Source organism: Oryx dammah, unplaced genomic scaffold (genome assembly GCF_014754425.2).
Source record: "Oryx dammah isolate SB20612 unplaced genomic scaffold, SCBI_Odam_1.1 HiC_scaffold_1, whole genome shotgun sequence".
In the NCBI taxonomy this organism is placed as follows: domain Eukaryota; kingdom Metazoa; phylum Chordata; class Mammalia; order Artiodactyla; family Bovidae; genus Oryx; species Oryx dammah.
The window spans coordinates 83812915-83835528 of NW_024070185.1; the positions used below are offsets into that span (position 1 = coordinate 83812915).

The following is a 22614-nucleotide window of genomic DNA, read 5'->3' on the forward strand; positions in this document are numbered from 1 at the left end:
TAAACAGTCGGATATGACTGAGCAATTGAACAGAAATGATGGACACCTTATCTTTGACAAAGGAGGAAAAAATATACAGTGGAGAAAAGACAATCTCTTTAACAAGTGCTGGCAAAACTGGTCCGTCACCTGTAAAAGAATGAAGTTAGAACACTTTCTAACACCATTCCCAAAAATAAAATGGATTAAAGATCTACAAGTAAGACCAGAAGCTATAAAACACTTAGAGGAAAACATGCAGAAGACTTTCTGGCATAAATCATAGCAAGATCCTCTATGACCCACCTCCCAGAGTAATGGACATAAAACAAAAATAAACAGATGGGACCTAATTAAACTTAAAAGCTTTTGCACAATGAAGGAAACTGTAAGCAAGGTGAAAAGGCAGCCTTCAGAATGGCAGAAATAGTAGCAAATGAAACAAATGACAATTAATATCTAAAGTATATAAGCAGCTCATGCAGCTCAATGCAACCCAATCAAAAAATGGGCCGCAGAACTAAACAGACATTTCTCTAAAGAAGACATACAAATGGCTAACAAACACATCACTCACTATCAGAGAAATGCAAATCAACACCACAATGAGGTACCATCTCACGCTGGACAGAATGGCAGCCATCAAAAAGTCTACAAAAGTGCTGGATAGGGTGTGGAGAAAAGGGAACCCTCTTATACTGTTGGTGAGAATGCAAACTAGTAAAGCCACCATGGAGAACAGTGTTGAGATTCCTTAAAAAACTAGAAATAGAACTGCCGTGTGACCCAGCAATCCCACTGCTGAGCATACACACCAAGGAAACAAGAATTGAAAGAGACACATGTACCTCAGTGTTCATTGCAGCATTGTTTACCATAGCTGGGACACGGAAGCAACCTAGCTGTACATCAGCAGATGAATGGATAAGGATGTGTGGTACATATACACAATGAAATATTACTTAACTATAAAAAAGAACGCATTTGAGTCAGTTCTAATGAGGTGGATGAAACTGGAGCCTATTATAGAAAGTGAAGTAAGAAGGAGAAACAGAAACACCAATACAGTATATTAATGCATAAATATGGAATTTAGAAAGACAGTAATGACGACTCTATATGCAAGAGAGCAAAAGAGACAGATGTAAGGAACAGACTTTTGGACATGTGGGAGAAGGCAAGGGTGAGACAATTTGAGACAATATGTATATTGAAACATATATATTACCATATGTAAAACAGGTGACCAGTGCAAGTTCAATGCATGAACCAGGGCACTCAAAGCTGGTGTTTTGGGACAACCCAGAGGGATGGGGTGGGGAGGGAAGTGGGTAGGGGGTTCAGGAAGGGGAGACACATGTACACCTGTGGCTGATTCATGTTGATGTATGGCAAAACCCACCACAATATTGTAAAGTAATTAGCCTCCAATGAAAACAAATAAAAATTTTTTAAAACAGCAAATTAATTCTGAAGAATGAATTAGTGAGCTGGAAAATAGAATAATGGAAATCACCCAATCACAGTTAGCAGACAAAAGGACAAATGAAAAGAAAAAATGAAACCAATATATTTAACCTATGGGATGCCAATTTACACATAATAGAGATTCCTGAGGGAGAAGAAAAAGATAAGGGGATTGAAAATTCATTTGAAAAAATTATTGCTGAAAACTTGCTAAATTGAAAGGGGAAAATATCTAGGTACAGGAATAAGTTCAGTTCTGTCGCTCAGTCGTGTCCGACCTTTGCGACCCTATGAATTGCAGCACGCCAGGCCTCCCTGTCCATCACCAACTCCTGAAGTTCACTCAAACTCACGTCCATCGAGTTGGTGATACCATCCAGCCATCTCATCCTCTGTCGTCCCCTTTTCCTCCTGCCCCCAATCCCTCCCAGCATCAGTCTTTTCCAATGAGTCAACTCTGCCTGAGGTGGCCAAAGTACTGGAGTTTCAGCTTCAGCATCACTCCTTCCAAAGAACACCCAGGACTGATCTCCTTTAGGATGGACTGGTTGAATCTCCTTGCAGTCCAAGGGACTCTCAAGAGTCTTCTCCAACACCACAGTTCAAAAGCATCAATTCTTCAGCACTCAGCTTTCTTCACAGTCCAACTCTCACATCCATACATGACTACTGGAAAAACCATAGCCTTGACTAGACGACCTTTGTTGGGAAAGTAATGTCTCTGCTTTTTAATATGCTGTCTAGGTTGGTCATAACTTTCCTTCCAAGGAGTAAGTGTCTTTTAATTTCATGGCTGCAATCACCATCTGCAGTGATTCTGGAGCCCCAAAAAATAAAGTCTGACACTGTTTCCACTGTTTCCCCATCTATTTCCCATGAAGTGATGGGACCAGAAGCCATGATCTTAGTTTTCTGAATGTTGAGCTTTAAGCCAACTTTTTCACTCTCCTTTCACTTTCATCAAGAGGCTTTTTAGAATTGCTTAATTCTTCTAGTTTTTTGCTTATTTGAGAAAATTTTTATCTCTCTTTCTAAATGATAATCTTGCTGGGTTGAGTATCCTAGGTTGCAGGCTTTTTACTTTCAGGACTGAATGTATTGTGGTACTTCCTTCTGACGTGCAAAATTTCTGTAGAGAAATCAGCTAATAGCCTTACTGGGAATCCCTTATAACTAACTGTTTTTCTCTTGCTATCTTTAGAATCCTCTCTTTAACTTTTGTCATTTTAATCATGATGTGTCTTGATATAGGTCTATTTGGGTTCATCTTGTTTGGGAGTGTCTTTACTTCCAGTGTTGGCTTAAAGCTCAACATTCAGAAAACTAAGATCATGGCATCTGGTCCCATCACTTCATAGGAAATAGATGGGGAAACAGTGGAAACAGTGTCAGACTTTATTTTGGGGGGCTCCAAAGTCACTGCAGATGGTGATTGCAGCCATGAAATTAAAGGACACGTACTCCTTGGAAGGAAAGTTATGACCAACCTAGATAGCATATTAAAAAGCAGAGATATTACTTTGCTAACAAAGGTCCCTCTAGTCAAGGTTATGGTTTTTCCAGTAGTCATGTATGGATTTGAGAGTTGGACTGTGAAGAAAGCTGAGTGCCGAAGAATTGATGCTTTTGAACTGTGGTGTTGGAGAAGACTCTTGACTGCAAGACCCTTGGACTGCAAGGAGATCCAACCAGTCCATTCTAAAGGAGATCAGTCCTGGGTGTTCTTTGGAAGGAATGATGCTAAAGCTGAAACTCCAGTACTTTGGCCACCTCATGCGAAGAGTTGACTCATTGGAAAAGACTCTGATGCTGGGAAGAATTGGGGGCAGGAGGAAAAGGGGATGACAGAGGATGAGATGGCTGGATGGCATCACCGACTCGATGGATGTGAGTCTGAGTGAACTCCGAGAGTTGGTGATGGACAGCGAGGCCTGGCGTGCTGCAATTCATGGGGTCGCAAAGAGTCGGACACAACTGAGCAACTGAACTAAACAGAAACGTATTCTAAAGGAAATACTGGATGGTCTTCTCTGAATAGAAAAAAGTAAGTGTCTATAGGGAAGGAAAAAAATCACAATAGGAAAGGCAGATATATAAAAGTATTGAAGATCACTTAAGCTAGTACATATGTTTTGAAAAGCAATAAAATTTTTTGTGAAAATGATTATAATAAATAGCAAAAGGATTAACAAAGTATAAAATAGGATATAAAAATTATAAAATGGAGAGGAGTAAGAAAATGTAGATCTTTTAGAATGTGTTTGAGCCAATATGACTACCAGTGTAAAACAAGTAGATATAGTAATGAGTTAATATATTTAAAATCTAGGGTAACCACAAGTCAAAAGCATAGATTCACAAAAACCAAAAAGAAAACTCAACCCTAATACAGTAGGGAACCACAAAAGAAAAAACAAGGAATTCCCTGGCATTCCAGTGGTTAGGACTCTGTTCTTTCACTGCCAGGGCTCAAGTTCATTCCTTGGTCAGGGAACTAAGATCCCACATGCCATGCAGTGTGGGCCTCCCTGCCCCCAAAAAATTGCTTTCATTGTTAGTGGACTAAATGCTTCAATCAAATGACACAGAGTGGCAGACTAAATAAAAGAAGATGCTGCCTACAGGAGACCAACCTTAGGGTGAAGGACACACATAGATTGAAAGTGAGGGAATGGAAAAAGGTATTTTGTGCAAATAGAAATGACAAGAAAGCAGGGGTGGCAATACTTACATCAAGCAAAATAGACTTTAAAACAAAAACCATAAAGAAAGATAAAGAAGGACACTGTATATTGATAAAAGGGTCAATACAAGAAGATACTATGCTCACTAACATATATGCACCCAATACAGGAGTACCTAAAACAAATGCTAGCAAGAAAAAAGAAAAATTGATAGAAATATATTAATATTAAGAGACTTGAAAATCCCACTGATACCAATGGACAGATCTTCCAGACAGAAAAATCAGTAACGTAACAGAGATCCTAAATGACACAATACAACAGTTATACTTAACTGATGTACTCAAGACATTACATTCCACTCCCCCCAAAAAAAGTGGAAAATAAATTCTTTTCAAGAGCACATGGAATATTCTCTAGGATAGACTACATATTAGGACACAAAACAAGCCCTAACAAATTTTAAAGAGCATAAATAATTTCAAGCATCTTTTCTGACCACAGGAGCATGAAACTAGAAATTAACCACAGAAAGAGAAGTGAAAACAAGGTTACATGGAAACTAAACAACATGCTACTAAAAAACCAGTGGGTCCATGATGAAATGGAGAGATTTTTTTTTTAATTACCTCAAAATAAATGACAATGAAAACACAAATAGCTTTTCATGAAGATGGCGCCGAAGGCAAAGAAGGAAGCCCCTGCCCCTCCTAAAGCTGAAGCCAAAGCAAAGGCTTTGAAGGCCAAGAAAGCAGTGTTGAAAGGTGTCCACAGCCACAAGAAAAAGAAGATCCAGACGTCACCCACCTTGCAGCGGCCCAAAACACTGGGGCTCAGGAGGCAGCCCAAATATATTCGGAAGAGTGCCCCTAGGAGAAACAAACTTGACCACTATGCCATCGTCAAATTCCCCCTCACCACCAAGCCAGCCATGAAGAAAATAGAAGACGACAACAAGCACCAAATTAAACAGGCTGTGAAGAAGCTCTATCCCATTGACATGGCTAAGGTCAATACCCTGATCAGGCCTGATGGAGAGGAGAAGGCATATGTTCGACTGGCTCCTGACTATGATGTTTTGGACGTTGCCAACAAAATTGGGATCATCTAAACTGAGTCCAGCTGGCTAATTCCAAATATAAGAGCTTTCACTATGAAACAAAAAAACACACAACTAGAAAAAAGAAGATGTGGTACATGTGTACAATGGAATATTACTCGGCTATAAAAAAGAATGAAATAATGCCATCTATAGCAACATGGAGGGACTTAGAGATGACCATACTGAATGAAATAAGTCAGATAAAGAAAGACAGGTATTTTATGAAGTCAGATAGAAAAAGACAGGTATCATTGCTTATATGTGGAATCTTTAAAAATGGTACAAATGAACTTATTTACAGAACAGGGGATCTTCTTGGTTCAGAGATCGAACTCTCATCTCTTACATCCCCCACATTGGCAGGCAGATTCTTTACCATTAGCACCACCTGGGAAGCCCCTGTGTATTTACAGAAGGGGAGCTGTTAGGAGGAGCCCTGTGTTGTTGGATTAGAATTGCTAACATCTGCATGAGCTGTTAAGTTTTCAACATAAATGCATGCATATATAAATATGGATGTAAATGTGTGGTGTATGTGTGTGTATATGTGTATATATTGTACTCATTCTTTAGTTCTATCCACTGAGGATGCCTGCAGGCAACAACTCTTTAACAGTAGTGACCACACCTAGCATCTGGACTTGGTTTCTAAATATCATTTTTCACCATAAACACCAGAACTTATTAGATCTAATTATGAGGAAGCAGACACACCCAAATTGAGGAAATGTTCTACAAAATAACTGGTCTGTACTCTTCAAAAGCCAAAGGCATCAATATCAAGGAAGGACTGAGGAACTTGTTCTAAAGTGAAATAAATGAGAAGACAACTAAAACAAAGTGTGTGATTCTGAACGTTGTGTAGTATGATTTTACCATAAGGAACATTGAGATAAATCAGTGGAACTTGTGTGAGGTCTGAGGAATAGTGGGCAACTAATAATATATCAATTATAATTTTCTGATTTGGGGGAATTTTGGAGAATTTTTGTGGGAAATATACACTAACTTATTTAGAGTAATGGAGCAGCATATCTGCAGCTTATTCTCAAATGATTCAAGAAAAAAAATTCTTTGTATTATACTTAAAACTTTTCTATAAGTTTGAGATTGCATCAAAAAGTAAAATCCTTTCCAAATATTTTTAAAATTAAAACTAAATTGTTCAACTCTGTTGAGTGTGTGCTAAGCAGTAAAAATAAGACAAAAACTATAAAAAGGACCATCAGAGACCTTAGCAAGAATGAAACAGGTCACAAATGAAAATAGCAAATGAAGTCAAATTTTCTTTTTAGAAGTTTATCTGTAAAGGGAAGGCAGGGGCTGGGGGACTCTCTGAAGAAAGTGAATTATAGTGAAGGATCTGGAAACAATGACTATTAATGTTTGTAAAAATTAAGATTTGCAAATGGGGGAGTCTTGGAGAAGTTCTATCTTCAGATATTTGTAAACCTTGCAAGTCAGAGAGATGCTTTATTTTTCATTTTTAACTTCCCTGATAGCTCAGTTGGTAAAGAATCTGCCTGCAATGCAGGAGACACTGGTTCGATTCCTGGTTCAGGAAGATCCCCTGGAGAAGGAATAGGCTACCCACTCCAGTATTCTGGCCTGGAGAATTCCATGGACTGTACAGTCTGTGGGGTTGCAAAGAGTCGGACACAACTGAGCGACTTTCACTTTCAAAGGGAGGACCAGTGTTTACAGAGAAATGGATTTTGACTCAACAGTAGAAAACATCTTGAGCTGTCAAACAGTTGAATAGTTAATTGCCTTGTGAGAAATGAGCCTCCTGTCACAAAAGTGGAAAAAAAGAAGCTGAAAAGTCAGCGTTCTAGTCTGGCTCCTGGAAATGACTGCTTTATTGACTTAGGACTGAGACTACATAGACATGTGACTAAATGGACATGAGACTCTATGGACATGTGTTTGAGCAAGCTCCAGGAGATGATGAAGGACAGGGAAGCTTGGCGTGCTGCAGTCTGTGGGGTTGCAAAGGGTCGGACATGACTGAGCAGCTGAACAAGAACAACAGCCTGTCTCTGTGGCTGTCAGAAAAAAAGTTTCTTTAGCTTTTAGATGTCTATTGAAAATATGGCCCTTCATAAAATTACTCTTGCTCTAAAACACTTCCATTTTATATAAAACATGAAAAATATTAGAAATTAAGTAGTCTTGTTGCTCCTTTTATTTAAAAAAAAAGGCTTCATTTTTTTCCTATTGCTAATATAAAATTAAAATGTTAGTCTGAATTCATCATTAGCAATCTATATGATTCATCCCAATTTAAAAATTTTAATTGATTTTTAGGATGTAATACAAAGTCTTATAGAGGTGTGAAACAAAAAGTATGAGTATTAGTAACTAAATTGATCCACAAAATGAATAAAATAACTATTTTTTAAATTAATACAAAGAAGAGAGACCACTTTGTACTAATTTGGTACAAGTTCTAACATCTTTTATTCCATGAATTAGAAGATAATCCCTTTAAAGTCATGGCATGATTGTTTTTTGGCAACATTCTGTGAATGAAAACATGGTTATGTGGAGATATGGATTTCTGAGGTCACAGAGGTTGGCAAAATAGCTTATCAGAGACAGCATCTCTTGATCTTTATTTTAATGCTGTGTTCCTCTCTGACCTCAGGAAAAACCTGTGATTTGCTATAAAATATTACTCCTTTACACTTCTATAAAGTTAGTTGTTCAAACATGTAAAGACTCAAGTAAATAAAAATATGAGCCTTGCACACCAGTCATATCATCTCTGGTTTAATGAAGGAAAAAATAGAAATAAAAAATTTTAATCCTGAAAATATATAATACCTTATTTTTAAACAATATAATTGATAATAGCTTAAATAGTCAACAGCTAAAGAATGACTAGGTAAATTATAATGCATCAAATTCTTGTGCATGCACTAAATGAAAATAAGACTAAAGCAAAATGGGAAGGTGTTGGCTATGCTGCTTAGAAAAAGCAAGGGAAATTATTTGCAATTATGACTACAAATATGTAGAAAATCCACGTGCCTGTGGACAAATACTAAAAGGAAGATGAGTTTAGGAGTGGAATGAAAGGTACTGTTCCCTATTGTAACGTCATTTGGCATAAATAAAAACTGATTTTTAAAGGTGGATTTTGCTATGAATTGGGCATTTTTAAAGGAATAGTTTGGAGCTTGCAATAGTGAGGTTGACAGTTCTGACATGTCTTGGGGAAGTGAAGGCCTCTGCCCTGTCTGTCGTGCCCACAGGTGGGCAGCACTCCAGTTCAGCACCAGACAGTGCCAGTGTATCCCAGCACCCCTGGGTGCCCCAGGTGAGTGAGCAAGGCAAGAATATGCTGAGAGGGAGGGCTGCAGTCACCTTTTGGATTCCTGTTTGCCTTCAGCTCCACTTTACTGAAAGCCCAAACTCAGTGTCCCTGTCTGGTAACTCAGCCCACTAAGTGGTTGCATATTTATTTGAAGCCAGCCCAGTTCTTAAGATTTCACAGCATAAATTATTCCTGAGATGATACAAAAATCTTCCCTTCCTTAGCTTGATCCAGACAAGTCCTATCCTCATCAAATTCATTCTCATTTTCAGAACTGTTGAGAGCAGAGTCACTTGGACTCTCATGTCCTTAGAGCTGCACAGATCAGGCATTTCCTGCTCACTGGTTGAGGCCTTCTAGTTGCTGCCTCACATGCATTTTCATCTCAGATAGAGATTGCCTGCTGGGTTTTCTATGGCACCTTCTCCTTATAGACTCCATATTTACTGACTTAAGTGTCTTGTTGCTGCTCGCTTAGACTTGAAGTCTTGGCATGCAGTGCAGTGTCCGCCCCTGTACTATCTTGCTCCCACACTTACTGTCACTGTCCCAGCAGGCCCTCAGTCCTTGACTTCAATCCCTGTCTTTGCAGTGAGTGTTAACCCTGAGAAACTTGAGTCTGACTCCTGTTCCCCAATGGCAGACTCAGACTCCTTATTTTGAGCATTTAGGGCCTCTTGGCATCAGGTTCCAACATGCCTTCCTCACCACATCCTCTGTACTTTCCTTTCCTTTAAAACTGTGGAAGCTGTGCCTTCTGAATAGACATTAGAAGAAATTCTTTTCCATTGCTGTTTACAAAATGACAGGGGCAGGGTGCTACACTCAAATTTAGACACCAAATTGAGCTGCTGTATCTTATTTGACAAAACATATCCATTTGGAGAAATGGGGGTGTGTTTTAAAAGGAGCAAGTTTTAAAGCAGTATTAATTATTAAAATAGAACAGAACAAAGCAAAGAGCCCTATCTGTGACAATAGTTTGTTTCCATCTGCACATGGCCCAGAATACCATTTGGAGAAACAGAAAGAGAAAAAGACATGGGGGTGGGGTGAGGGTGTTGCAGTTTGACATTAACAAGAGAGGAGGCGGACAATGGGTGGTTGTTACAGTTTCTGTGTTCTTTATATCCTTTATCCTCAAGTTGCAACCTCCCCCTCATCCAGTTCCTTTAAAAAATGTGATACTTGGTGGATTTTCTTCCTGTGTCTCTGCCAAGACATTATTGAAGCTTCTCTTTCCCCTTAGTCAGCAACAAAAGACACAGAAGCATGTCTTTTGAGTTTTTGAGGGCTGTAGTTATGACTGCTATAACTATCCAATAACCAAGAATTGGATTTTCACATTCTGAAAATAGAAATATGAAAATAAATGTCTTTTGGTTAGTATACCAGTCCTCAAGATGTCTTTATTTCTTCTCTCCAAGCATTTCTTGAGTTGTTCTATAAAATAATAGAGGGTTTTGGGCTTCCAAGGTGGCCCACTGATAGTCTGCCTTTAGTGCAGGAGATGCAAGTTCAGTCACTGGGTCGGGAAGATTCCCTGGAGAGGGAAATGGCAATGCACTCCAGTATTCTTGCCTGGGAAATCCCATGGACAGAGGAGCCTGGCAGGCTATAGTCCATGAGACTGTGAAAGAGTCAGATATGATTTAGCAACTAAACAAGAAATAGGGATTTTTGGCTTTGAAAGATGATGTTTTAATAATGTTAGAGGTATCTAATATGTCCCACTTTATTACAATTATCTGCCCTGTTCCAGAGAGGAGTAGAAAGAGAATATTTTTCAAAATGTTCAGAGAATAGATACGAAAGGAAGAACAAAATTTAGGTATTTTAATAATGTGTGTGTTTGCATCATAAAGACATTTCTCTAAATTCATTACAATATTTTAGATATAATTCTCTGAGCAGTCAGATCTTTTTGAAGGTATTTGAGAAACAGTAGAAAAGTCACATTTTAGGTATAATCTATTTAAAATACGTGTTATTCTTCCCTATATTCAAACAATCTGTTCAAAACACAATCCATTCATAAGGGATTTTGCTTGTACAGATCTGAGTGGGAATCAGTACTTTCTTTGTTTGTCACTATGGAAACAAGTCAGCCTATCCTGAACAGCAGTTAGATCACGCAGAGTGATGCTCACATCTCAGTGTAACTTCATCATGGAGCAGGCTGGCGCTGACATCTCGCCTCCAGCTCTTCCCTACTGGAAGCCCAGCACCATGCAGGATCCACCCCGGAGGCTCTCTGCTGTGCCATTCCTCAGCTCCTTTTTCGAGGGTCGTCGCCACTCTGCCTCCGACCCTATCCTGCGGCTGCAGCAGGGGCGGCGCAGCTCTGCTGCCAAGGTGCTGTCCTCGTCCTCTCTCCAGGTGATGGTGGCCATGTCCTCTGTCAGCTGTGCTGAGAGAAACCCAACTTGCCCCGAGAGAAAAAGTAAAGCTCCTTTTCTTCTTAAAGATTAACACACTTTTGAGTTTAAATACAATGATTGTGAAGAAGCTATGCTGTGTTTATACCTTTTAAAATATTGAGAATTCTGTGTTATACTTTTTATTGTCTGTTATGCTAAGAGATTCAGTAGACATGTAATAGATAAAAATGATTGAATGTTTTATGTTTTTTTCATTAAAAATGTAGTTCTTGTGTAAAACTCATTTCTTTGTAGATCTGCTGTAACAGTTTCTTCCTTTTCATTACCAGTACCCCATATGGAGATTCTTGTGTGCAAAGGCCTTTTCCGAAGTAAAGGATAGTGCACTTATATGAAAGGGAAACACTTTTATTCCTGACAAAATGAAGGGGATTTAGCACCAACTTGTCATATGCGATCCTGAGAGAAATTGGAAGCTCTTTCCCTTGTTACTATTCCATTTCGAGAGTAGGACTCTAAATCTTCCCTTCTTCGTCTGTTCTAGGAAATTCAGGACGTCCAATGCCAAAATATACAAAAGTTGGAGAGCGTTTGCGGCATGTCATTCCTGGACATGTGGCCTGTTCTATGGCATGTGGTGGCAAAGCTTGCAAGTATGAAAATGCAGCTCGCTGGAGTGAACAGGAACAAGCTGTTAAAGGGGTCTACTCGTCCTGGTAAATGATTCTGTCAGTCTTTGATAGCTCCCACCTACTGCTAAGTAGGAAAAGGAAATGGAGTTGTAGGTGATGGCCGGAGGCAGTAGCCTGTAGAAGAAGGAATGTAGGATTTTGAAGTCAGAGGGCCTCACCTTCCATCCCTGGCTTCCCCTCTTGACAATCTGTCCTACTCACAGGCACTCTGAACCACAGTTTCCTCATCTGTAAAATGGAAATAATAAAACCAACCCTATAGGATTATTTTTTTTAATAAAGTAGAATGTTGTAGGTAAAGTATCTTAAAGAATTGGTAACTAGATAGATTTTAAATTTCAGAGACTGCTAGAAACAATTAAAATATTCAGCTATAAATTTGAGAAATTATGAGGTATATAGGTAGTTTTTCACTTTCATGTAAGTGAACTTTAGCCTCATTTTTATTTTGTTCCTGTACTCCGTATAAAAGGATACATTTTTATACAAATACATACACTTCCAGTCTGCCTCAGTAGAGGGTGGTATAAGTTGTCAGTTCAGTAGATGATGTAAAATGCTTTCATTGTTTATGGTATGTAAGTGTAATTCATTCATTATTGAATCATGCTGTTTTTATTATTATTAACAAATTGTCAAGTATACCTTTTTTGATATAGTGATATCTCTGAAAAATTCTGATATTTAAAACCATATTTGGAATGCACTAAGAAGAATTCACTATTTAAATAACTCTGCTGGTGAATCATTTTATAGAGTAAGAATCCATGTACAAATTAGGTATTTGTCAGCCAGTTTACTAACCTCCAGCCCTGTCTTTTTCATACTGGATTTGTTGGGTACATGTGTAGTGTGACAGTCTGGGATCCACTGTCACTACCTTCATCACTACCTTTCTTAAAGAGTGTCATGAAAAAGCAAACACTACTCCTGAGATGTGGTCAGACACATAAATTGATAATAATGCAGCTTAAGGTCACATTAACATTTCTGGTTTATTGTTGACTAAACTCTCTTGTTTTCACCTCTGCTGCTTTGACATTACCTCTCTCCTAATCTTACACTAAGTGCTGTTAAACTGGGGGGATCCCAACCCTTCGTGGTTCCCTGGTTTTAGATATTGCCCCAGGCACGAGAGATGGTATCTTTCTGAATCCTGACCTGCTCATCTGATGTCTTTGTTACTCCTCTCAGGTTCTTGTAACCCACAACTTGTGACAGTCTATCTTAGGTATCTTTCACCAGACCACTGGTGAGAAATTTGATCAGAACAGAGGGAAGTTAGAGCCCTAGTGAGAATGACAGCCATTTACTGGGCCTCTGTCCATTTGTACACTCAGTAAACATCCATTTGGTTACAGGCCAGTCACAGTGCTAGACGTTTTCAAATTATTATGGTCATAAATCCCTTTTAAGTAGGCATTGTTAGTGTCATGTTATTGATAAGGAATTGAAGTCCAGAGAGACTAAGTAATTTGCTGCACAGCTGGAAAATAGAAAAGCTAGCATTTGAAACCAGGCCTGACTGACTCGAACGTGATATTTTTTTTCTAAATTACAATAACTTAGCATTTATTCATAACCACATGCCAGGATTTATGCCAAAAGACTTTATAGTCACATCATATTGAATTCTCACACCAACCCTATGAGGCAGGCGTTATTACCCTCACTCAACACATTAGATAACTGAGGTATAGATAACTAAAGTAACTAAAAATGCTTCCCAGCTGGCCCTCCTCATTTAGTCAGTAACCTCTGGATAACTAATCCAGGATGTTACTTTTGCTGCATGGAGTTGAGGTTTCTCCATCATTCTGTCATGTCCGCTAGAATCTCATGAAAGTCCTTGAAGATACTTTGCTGGAGCCCATAAATACATTATGTTCTGGAATTGTTTCCAGGGATTTAAGAAGTGAGGGTTTCTTATAGCCCTAATCATAATACAGAATTGAAGCCAGATTTGTATAAGGAGATTCTTATCTTACAGTATTCTTGAAATCAGAGAAAAAGTAAGGGCTTGAAATCTTACTTTCTCAGTTCTGTGCATTTCATCAGTGCCTTCTCCCATCTGTAGGGTCACTGATAATATCCTGGCCATGGCACGCCCATCCACTGAGGTCCTGGAGAAGTTCTGTATCATTGAGCAGTTCCGAAGGTAAATGTTGCATGTTTAGACACTGTAATAAGCCAGCTTATGTCTTCTTTTCTACTGCTTTTGACTTAAAATAGAAAAGTCCTTTCATTTTACCAACAGAAATGTGAGGAACTTATTTCAAGTAAGATAAAGTTTTAAGAATAATGTTTATTAATATCAAAAATGGTTATTTTTTGTTAACACTACCTCCCCAATATGACTAATTTTCTTCTTTTTCCTTTAAGCCATGGGATAAAAAGTATCATTAACCTGCAGCGTCCTGGTGAGCATGCCAGCTGTGGGAACCCTCTGGAACAAGAAAGTGGCTTCACATATCTTCCTGAAGCTTTCATGGAGGCTGGCAGTAAGTCCTTCCAACCTCCTTTCCATACGTTACCAAGGACAGAACTCAGAGACTTTTGTCTGCTCAGTTCTTAGGTTGAAAAGGTGATGGAAACAAAGTTCATGCATAGTAGTAGGGCTTCTTAAAAGTGAAGATGAGATAACTTTGTCTTTAAATATCTTATTTAGTATTGGTGTTGAAAGTACAGAATTTCTTTTTTACTGTGAGAGAGATCTTGAGAGGAGACCTTGTAGAAATAATACCTGCATAATTAACATAAATAGTATGTCAGACCTGTCATCTCATTTAATCCTTAAAGCATTCGTGTAATGTAGTTGTTCTGAGACTTCCCTGATGGTCCAGTGGCTAAGACTGTGCTCCCAATGCAGGGGGCCCGGGTTCCATCCCTGGTCAGGGAAGTAGATCCCACATGCTGCAACCAAGACCCAGCACAGCCAAATAAATAAATGAACGTTAACTATATATATATATATATATAGTTGTTGTTCTGCTTCACATATGAGGTCACACAGACTGAGGAAGTTCTGACTTGCCCAGAATTACACAACTTAAACATAGCAACAGGATTAGAACCCAGGACTTATTTGTGCTTTTACCTACCACATAGCTCTACCCAGTGGGTAGGATGTGGGGATTCTGTATGTGACAAGTCCAGAAGCTATCAGTCACAGGAGCTTTAGCGTAGAATCCCCTGAACATGTGTCATTCACACCAAGCTGGAAAAGGATCAACCTGTGCCACTTCTACAACTTGAAGTTCATGCTAGCTTTTTATCCCACTAGTTAGAAAAATCTATATGTACCACCTCATGTCATTTATCAGTCAGTTAGACATGTTTCAATGCTTAAACAAGGTTGCATGCTTTCCCTCCATGGTAGAGTAATTTTGGCATAGGTCATCAACTTTAATTTATAATCCTGCTTTCATTAATTATTTCTGAGTTTCAGCAGGCAATGTGTTAAATAACACTGAATATGCTTTTTAAAAAATGCTAACAGTAAATTTACTGGAAATGGGAAAAGCCTATTATTTTAGGTCTACACATCCAGAGAGATCTGCATGTTTTACAGCTGTATACTTTTCATGACTTCACTCAGTTTTTTCAAATGTCTTTGCAAGTATTGCTCCTATATGTTGATTTCTTCTTGTTCTTTCTCATTGTCCAGTTTATTTCTACAACTTTGGATGGAAGGATTATGGTGTAGCGTCCCTTACCACCATCTTAGATATGGTGAAGGTGATGACATTTGCCTTACAAGAAGGAAAAGTAGCTATCCATTGTCATGCAGGGCTTGGTCGAACAGGTAAATTCTAGGGGGTGGTTTTATTGCCTTTCTGTGTATTTAAACATATAAGGAAAAATATTTCCTAGTTCTTAAGGATAGTTTTCAGATTCCTATCGAAGGTTTGGAGTCAAATGGAGCAAGTCAATAAAAGATACTTGAAATATCTTAAATAGATAGTTTCAGTGACCATATACCCATGAGAGTATTTTTTGAATGATTTAGAGTTAAAACTGCATCATTTTGAGAAATAGGTGGGTTTCCATAGCTAGCTGAATGACCTTTCTGATTTTTTTCTTTCAAGGAAAAAAGTCAATACTTTTGTTTTTAATACATAAGTCTTTTTAAAATTTTATCTTCCTTAACCAAAATAATGGAAATAGCAAGCATTGTTTCATCCAATAATCTTTTAAAGTTGTTAGCAACACTGTAAGTTTTGAAGGAGGTTAATTTGTTGTATCTAAGTGACAGGACCATGATTTAAAGCCACTGCTTATAAGGATTTTGTTGTAGAGTCTTAACTGTGCCTAAATTCTGTATAAAAATCAATGATTTTACTTTAAAATGCAGCAGAATATCAGTGCAATGCCGAAACTAGGGCACAAAAAGGATGGAATCTTCATTGGTCACCTAATCCAGCCAGACACCAGAGTTTGACTCTGTTTACAATGTACCGATGTACTTACCACTGGCCTTCCCACTTACTGGGGAGGGGGGTGGGGACATAGTTCTGTTTCAGATTGTCAGCTCTCATGGTTGAGCCAAGATCTCACTGTTCTAGGGATTCCATGTGATAGTTCTGCAGATATATCATACTTGCCCTAAAGAACTGCCTTATTCTAGTGAGAAAGATATGTTGACCTTACATCATACTAGGAAACCAGGCATTTTTCAGAGGTTCTGATTTTCATGTGTAATGAGATTCAGAAACTTCGTTAATCACACAGATGTCTTTTGATTTGCCTTTTACTTGATGTTAATTAACTGTTGTATTTCAATTAATTTATCACCTTTTTATTATTCATTTCAGTTTAGTATTAATGATAGTACATAATTTTTATACTGTTAATGTGGTATTCCTTACTATTAAGTACTTACAGAAAAGTATCTGTGGTCTGGAGGAAAATATATATTAGTTTAGGCATTAGTTTATTCTTAAAGAAGAAACTTCAAGAGAGAAAACAGATTGTGAAAATGAATAGTCGCCAAAGATAAAAATACCCAAGTGGGAAAAATGCAGGTCTGGAATGTGCCACCAATTGATGTCAAAGCTGAAAGGGGTGGGAAGTTCCAAGCAGAATGTATGGAGTGATTAAATAGAAATTTTTAAGAACTGTTCAGAGTGGAAAGCAGTATTGGCTTTCTTCCATGTTGGAGATGGGCATAATGAGGGTAAATGAACCAGGTCATCAGTTCATTCAGTCATTGCCCTCCACACTCAGCCATCGTTCCTTACTCCACACCTACTTAGGTTCACTGTGACAGTACTTGTGCTTGCCCTGGGGTACAGAGGTGACCAAGGGTTCTAAGTCAAGGGGAGGGTTACCATGGAGACAAGTAAATAGGTGAACCCATGTACCAAAAGTTTAAAAGTTATCATTGTTCTTAAAATGTTCCTATATATATATGGTTTCCTAATACATATTCAAATTTTAAAATCATCAAAGAGTGTAACTAAAAATATAAATTTTTCTCATACCAATCTTCATTTCTTCATTGTTTAGGTGTTTTAATAGCATGTTACTTAGTTTTTGCAACAAGAATGACTGCTGACCAAGCAATTATATTTGTTCGGGCAAAGCGACCTAATTCCATACAGACTCGAGGACAGCTACTCTGTGTAAGGGAATTTACTCAGTTTCTGATTCCTCTTCGCAATATATTCTCTTGCTGTGACCCCAAGGCACATGCTGTCACCCTAGCACAGTATCTCATTCGTCAGCGGCATTTGCTTCACGGATATGAGGCACGACTTCTGAAACACATACCCAAAATTATCCACCTCGTTTGCAAATTGCTGTTGGACTTAGCTGAGAACAGGCCAGTGGTGACAGAAGAAGTGGCCGACATACCTGGCCTCTCAGCTGAAATTGAAAAGACTGTTTCTGAGATGATCACAAGGCAGCTGGATAAGGAGTTACTGAGACATGACAGTGATGCATCAGACACTTTCACCCCCAATGCAGTGGTGATGGATTTTGAGAATCAGGATGTGGTTCTTTCCAGTGAGCAAGAGTTGGACCCTCTTTGGAAGAGGCGGAATGTCGAGTGTCTTCAGCCCCTGGCTCATCTGAAAAGGCAGCTCAGCTACAGTGACTCAGATTTAAAAAGGGCCGAGTCACTTCTGGAGCAAGGGAAGACTCCATGGACAGTGCCTGCCCAAGCCTTGCTTTGCCATAATCCCAGGCAGCAGAAGCACATAAGCCGTTGTTACTACCCACAGTCTCCACAACTAGATTTAAATAAGGAAACGCTGGTCCGCAATACATTTTCTTTCTGGAATCACACTAAATTTGGAGTCCCAGAGGGACTCAAAGATGATGGGTCATCAATTTTCCATAGGACGAGTATTCCAAAGGAAGTACAGAGAAGTAGAACCTTCTCTTCAGGAATTTCAGGTTCATACAACCCTGGGGAACCAGTCGCACCAAACTTTGCAAATATTCCTAAGGGACCAAACTGTTCTCAACAGAAAATGTACCACTGTGAGTGTGAAAGTCACGGTGGTTGTGGCCCAAGCTCTGTTGCAGAGGATGGTGAGACTTGCCGCCGCCCTGTGGACTGTGGGTCCAGTCCCAAAGCACAGTTCTTGGGGAATGAAACTCAGAACAGCAAATACCTGTCTGAAGTTGCTGCACATATGGCTTTACAGTCTGAGCTGAGTGTTGAAGCAAGGAGAATACTGGCAGCCAAAGCCCTGGCAAATTTAAATGAGATTGCAGAAAAGGAGGAAGTGAAAAAGAAGGTAGAAATGTGGCAGGTATTTGTATTTCATTTAACTATTTATGAGTAGGAAATATTTTTGTCAGAGCAAAAGTAATACACTTTCCCAAGTTCATTTGTTTTCAGGAATTTGAAGACATTTTGGTATAATACATAACTTTTGAATGTCAGGTTACTCAACTGTAATACCAAATTGCTGTCATTGAAACAACAGACACAGGTCTCTTGTATAGGTTCATTTCAGTCTCTGTGAAAGAAAGCACTTAGTGCTCAGCACTCATCAGGGTGCTTGACTGAACATGGCAATGATGGTGATTGATGACAATAGTTTCCTTCTTCCTTGCTGGGCCTGTGGGACTGATGGCCAGATGGATAGACAACTGTAGGAACTGACTTGAAGCATCTCTAACCTGAGCCCTAGCAGGGAACCACACTTGGAGAACCCCGAGCTGAGAGATAAAATGAAATAGAGACAATTCTTTCCCCAAACTCATTAACCCAAGTATCAAGTAAGGACAGAAACATGAGTGATGAGTGCTGACTGCTCAGCAATCCCTCCCCAGCCCACCCAAACAAGGCAGGTGTTGGATTCCAGAAAGCAAATGGGAGTGGCCACAGAGCCCCTTTGTCCACTAGTTTTATCTGAGATTGAGTCCCTGAGTTCTATTTCTTGGCTTTTACTTAAATTAGAATGTGACATTTTAAACTTTAACATCGTTTTGTGTTGTACTTTCATGAGGGAGCAGTCTGAAATCATGCTCTCTGCCTAGAATGAGCAGCTGAGAAGACAGGCCTTATAAACCTAGTTATGGTAAACTGCCCAGATGTAGGGCTGACCTGGGGAGGCCTGGCTCAGTGATATTTTGGCTTGTTAGCCCATAATGTACCATGAATTATTTGTAGCTGCTTTTCCATCTCCTACCACTAATCAAGCAAGGTGTGTACACTTTCCAGGAGGTCAGGCCTTCCAGATGCAGAGGCAAGAAGAGGAGGCATGGAGCCTGCCTTCACTTACAACTGTTTGACAGGAGGAGAGCACTTCCACACATTATTTTTTCATCAGAATTGTAGTGTTTTGCTTAATCAATAGTTAAATGTATTGCTGTCTTCCAACATGAAATATTTTATTTCGTACTCCAAGCTGAACAAACATTCCACTCAGTAGGCGGGTCTCCTCCACCTAACTGAGCCACAGTAGCTAGCGGCAGGACCTCTGGTTTCAGGCTCGACAGCTCACCACCCTACTGTAGGTCTGCCCCACATGACCAAACAGTTTGAACACATAATATATACAAAAGCATTTTCTAGATGTAGATACAACTCTATCCTTTGGATAGGTTTGCCTTTTTTCCTTTCTGGAGTTTATTGTGGGTCTTTCAGTAATAAAGAAAATCAGTTGAATTCTGTGTACCCCTAAGGCCCTTTCACATTGTTTCATGTGATTTTCACAGTAATCCTGTGAGACAGGTGATACTATTTACAAATTCTTTGTTAATCTTTCAGTACTTACGAACTAAGTATCATAGGTGAGAAAACTCACAGAGGTCAAGTGATGTGCTTGAGGTCACGTGGTCTGAATGTAGCAGAGCCAGGATACAGTTCATGTGTTTAATACTTCCATCATCCCTGATGTTTTTCCTAGCGCCATTGGAAATTTTCAGAAAACAGCAATGATGTAATGGTCATTTTACTAAGAGGGTCTGTGAATCATGTTGTTTCTGCATAACATAAAACTGAATAAAAGCTACTCTGCTATGTACATGATCTATGAGATATGAAGGACTATGCATAACTAAAAGTTTGGGCTTATTTAGGAGAAAATAAAGAGAAACCAGTGCTGGAGGACCCTGATAGCATGAGAAAAACATCACAGACTAGGGTAGAGCAGATCTGGGTTGGGAATGTGCTCTCTTAGTTTGGGCTCCTGGGCAAGTTACTTCTTCTTTCATGAGCCTCCCAGTACTTTCATGAGTAAAGGGGACCTCCATCCTGGGTTGCTATAAGAAGCAGAGAAAATGCTTGTGTCATCATTCCTGTCATACTACAAGTTTTCTATGAGTATTAGGTTGGGTGAATGAATGAATGGTGGTAATTATTCTGCTATTACTATTGCAAAATGTATTTTATTTATTAAAACATAAATCTGAACCCTCTCAGAATAAAAACAGTTACCTTACTTTCCCCCCTACTCTCTGTGAGGTAAAGTTTTAAAATCTCCTTAAATTATCTCCAGGCATTTGGAGTATTGGCAAAACTTCCTAGTTGTTTTACCTGATCAAATTCAGAATGCAGGACTTGTTAAATTTTACATGGAATTCTAAAAAGGAATTTGAAAGAAATAGGTTATATATACCACATTTATTAACTTTTTGGCACTTTTATACTTTTTCATTTACCATTCAACTTCCTTGCAGTAAATATTTGTTTTGTTCTAAGGAGCCTGAAAAGAAAGTTTCCTTCTTGAATTGTTTCTGTGATTTCTGAATGAAATGGAGAACTTGGGTTAACTAAGCCTTCTTAGTATCAGGAGCTTTAACAGCCCTCTCAGTTTATTCAGCCCACCAGTGGGATGGGGATGAATTTCACAAAGGGAAACTGAGGCTTAGAGAAATCAAATGTCTTAGCCCAGGGTATTGAGTAAAAGTGGGACTGTTGGGAGGGGTTCCAGTCCCCAACCTCAGAGCCTGAGACTTTACTCTCCTGGAGAGCCTAGGGCTCATCAGATGTCACAGCATGCCTCCCTGCCCTCCTCTCCCTCACTTTGTCTCTCTCTCTCTGTACGTTTCCCTCCTCTCTTGTCCTGTCCGCTCTCCTTTCTCTTTCTTTTTCTTTCTCCTTCCCTTTTTAGAAAGAACTAAATTCCCGAGATGGAGCTTGGGAAAGAATATGTGGCGAGAAGGATCCTTTCATCCTGTGCAGTTTGATGTGGTCTTGGGTGGAGCAGCTAAAGGAGCCTGTGATAACCAAAGAGGACATGGACATGTTGGTTGACAGATGTGCAGATGCCTCGGAAGCACTGTTCTTATTAGAAAAGGTAAAATAGCTGTTGAACAGGTGATGAAGTTAACTGAGGCTCTCAGTACAAGTTTTACACACTAGAAATAACCATTTTGAAAAAAAGAGGACTCACACAGAATTCTATATTGAGGTCTAATTTAAAGGGAAAAAAATGCATCCCCAATATAATTCAGAAGATACAAAAATAAAACGGGAAAATACCCATAACCCCAGGTTCAGTTCACTTCAGTCACTCAGTCGTGTCTGACTCTTTGTGACCCCATGAACCGCAGCACACCAGGCCTCCCTGTCCATCACCAACTCCCGGAGTTCACCCAAACTCGTGTCCGTTGAGTCGGTGATGCCATCTAACCATCTCATCCTCTGTCGTCCCCTTCTCCTGCCTGCAATCTTTCCCAACATCAAATGAGTCAGGAGAGCTACTTTAAACATTTTCATTGAAACATTTTCAAGTTTTTTCTCAGTCTTATCGACACATATGTTAACTTGGTAAAAATTATTTCACATAAAATGTTATACTTCATTTTTGCTCAAAATTATAACAAAGATGTTTTTCCATGTGTTTTTCATAAATGTAAACTTAAATGGGTAGATAATACTCTAACATGAGATATGCTATAACTAATTACTTTCTCATTTTCAGGTATTTGTTTCTACTTATTTACTGTGAGCATATAATGTGACTAACTGAAGTGGGTTGGAATATGCATTCATTTATATTTCTTTTTAAAAGGGTGTGTATCACATATCCATTTATATGTATAATTTTGTATATATAAAATATAGAAGGAAAAATAAGGAACTGATAATGATGGTTGCCTTTAGAGAATAGTAATAGGAGACAGTGGATCTAGAAAGCAAGAGAGACTTTTCATTGTAGATTCTTTTATACAATTTAGTATTTTTAACCATGTAGAGATAGTAAATTTTCATCTATAAATAGGATTTGTTTTGTTTTAGGAAACAACGTTACCTCATAATCAGCCTTGAGTAATCTGCTATGCTGTGGTATAAACATTTCATTGCTTCCAAATCTTCTGCTACTAACTACTGCTTAATATAGACACACAGAGATACACACAGGCATTTGTGCACAGTTGTGTGATGCCTATGAGCATTTGAATGACAGAGATGAATCCGGAGCAGGGATAAGGAAGGCAGTTAACTTTCACTGATTGGGTGGCAGTGGGCCAGGCCCTTGCTAGGTCATAATTTCTGTTTTCACCTTTGTTCATCTCCATTGCT

At 38.9% G+C, this 22614-nt stretch overlaps 2 protein-coding genes across 6 annotated transcripts in view; both read left to right on the top strand.

Moving 5' to 3' along the window:
• Positions 1-22614, top strand: part of PTPDC1 (protein tyrosine phosphatase domain containing 1) — a 63392-nt gene that overhangs the window by 36243 nt on the left and 4535 nt on the right. For 3 of the 5 annotated variants that reach the window (XM_040245730.1, XM_040245711.1, XM_040245721.1), the window contains exons 3-8: positions 11477-11648; positions 13702-13782; positions 14007-14125; positions 15292-15429; positions 17133-18388; positions 21200-21385. In XM_040245730.1, the coding sequence (XP_040101664.1) occupies positions 11477-11648; positions 13702-13782; positions 14007-14125; positions 15292-15429; positions 17133-18388; positions 21200-21385 (1952 nt within the window). Of the gene's footprint in view, positions 1-10720; positions 10995-11476; positions 11649-13701; positions 13783-14006; positions 14126-15291; positions 15430-17132; positions 18389-21199; positions 21386-22614 lie in introns of those variants that run through there. The other 2 variants (XM_040245741.1, XM_040245738.1) reach the window with 2 other exon arrangements.
• Positions 4241-5284, top strand: LOC120867511 (60S ribosomal protein L23a-like). Its single transcript, XM_040245948.1, has one exon. The coding sequence runs from the start codon at positions 4798-4800 to the stop codon at positions 5239-5241; it is 444 nt and encodes a 147-aa protein (XP_040101882.1). The 5' UTR covers positions 4241-4797; the 3' UTR covers positions 5242-5284.

Coding starts and splice junctions, on each gene's coding strand:
- LOC120867511 (XM_040245948.1), top strand. CDS start 4,798: ATGAAGATGGCGCCGAAGGCAAAGAAGGAAGCCCCTGCCCCTCCTAAA.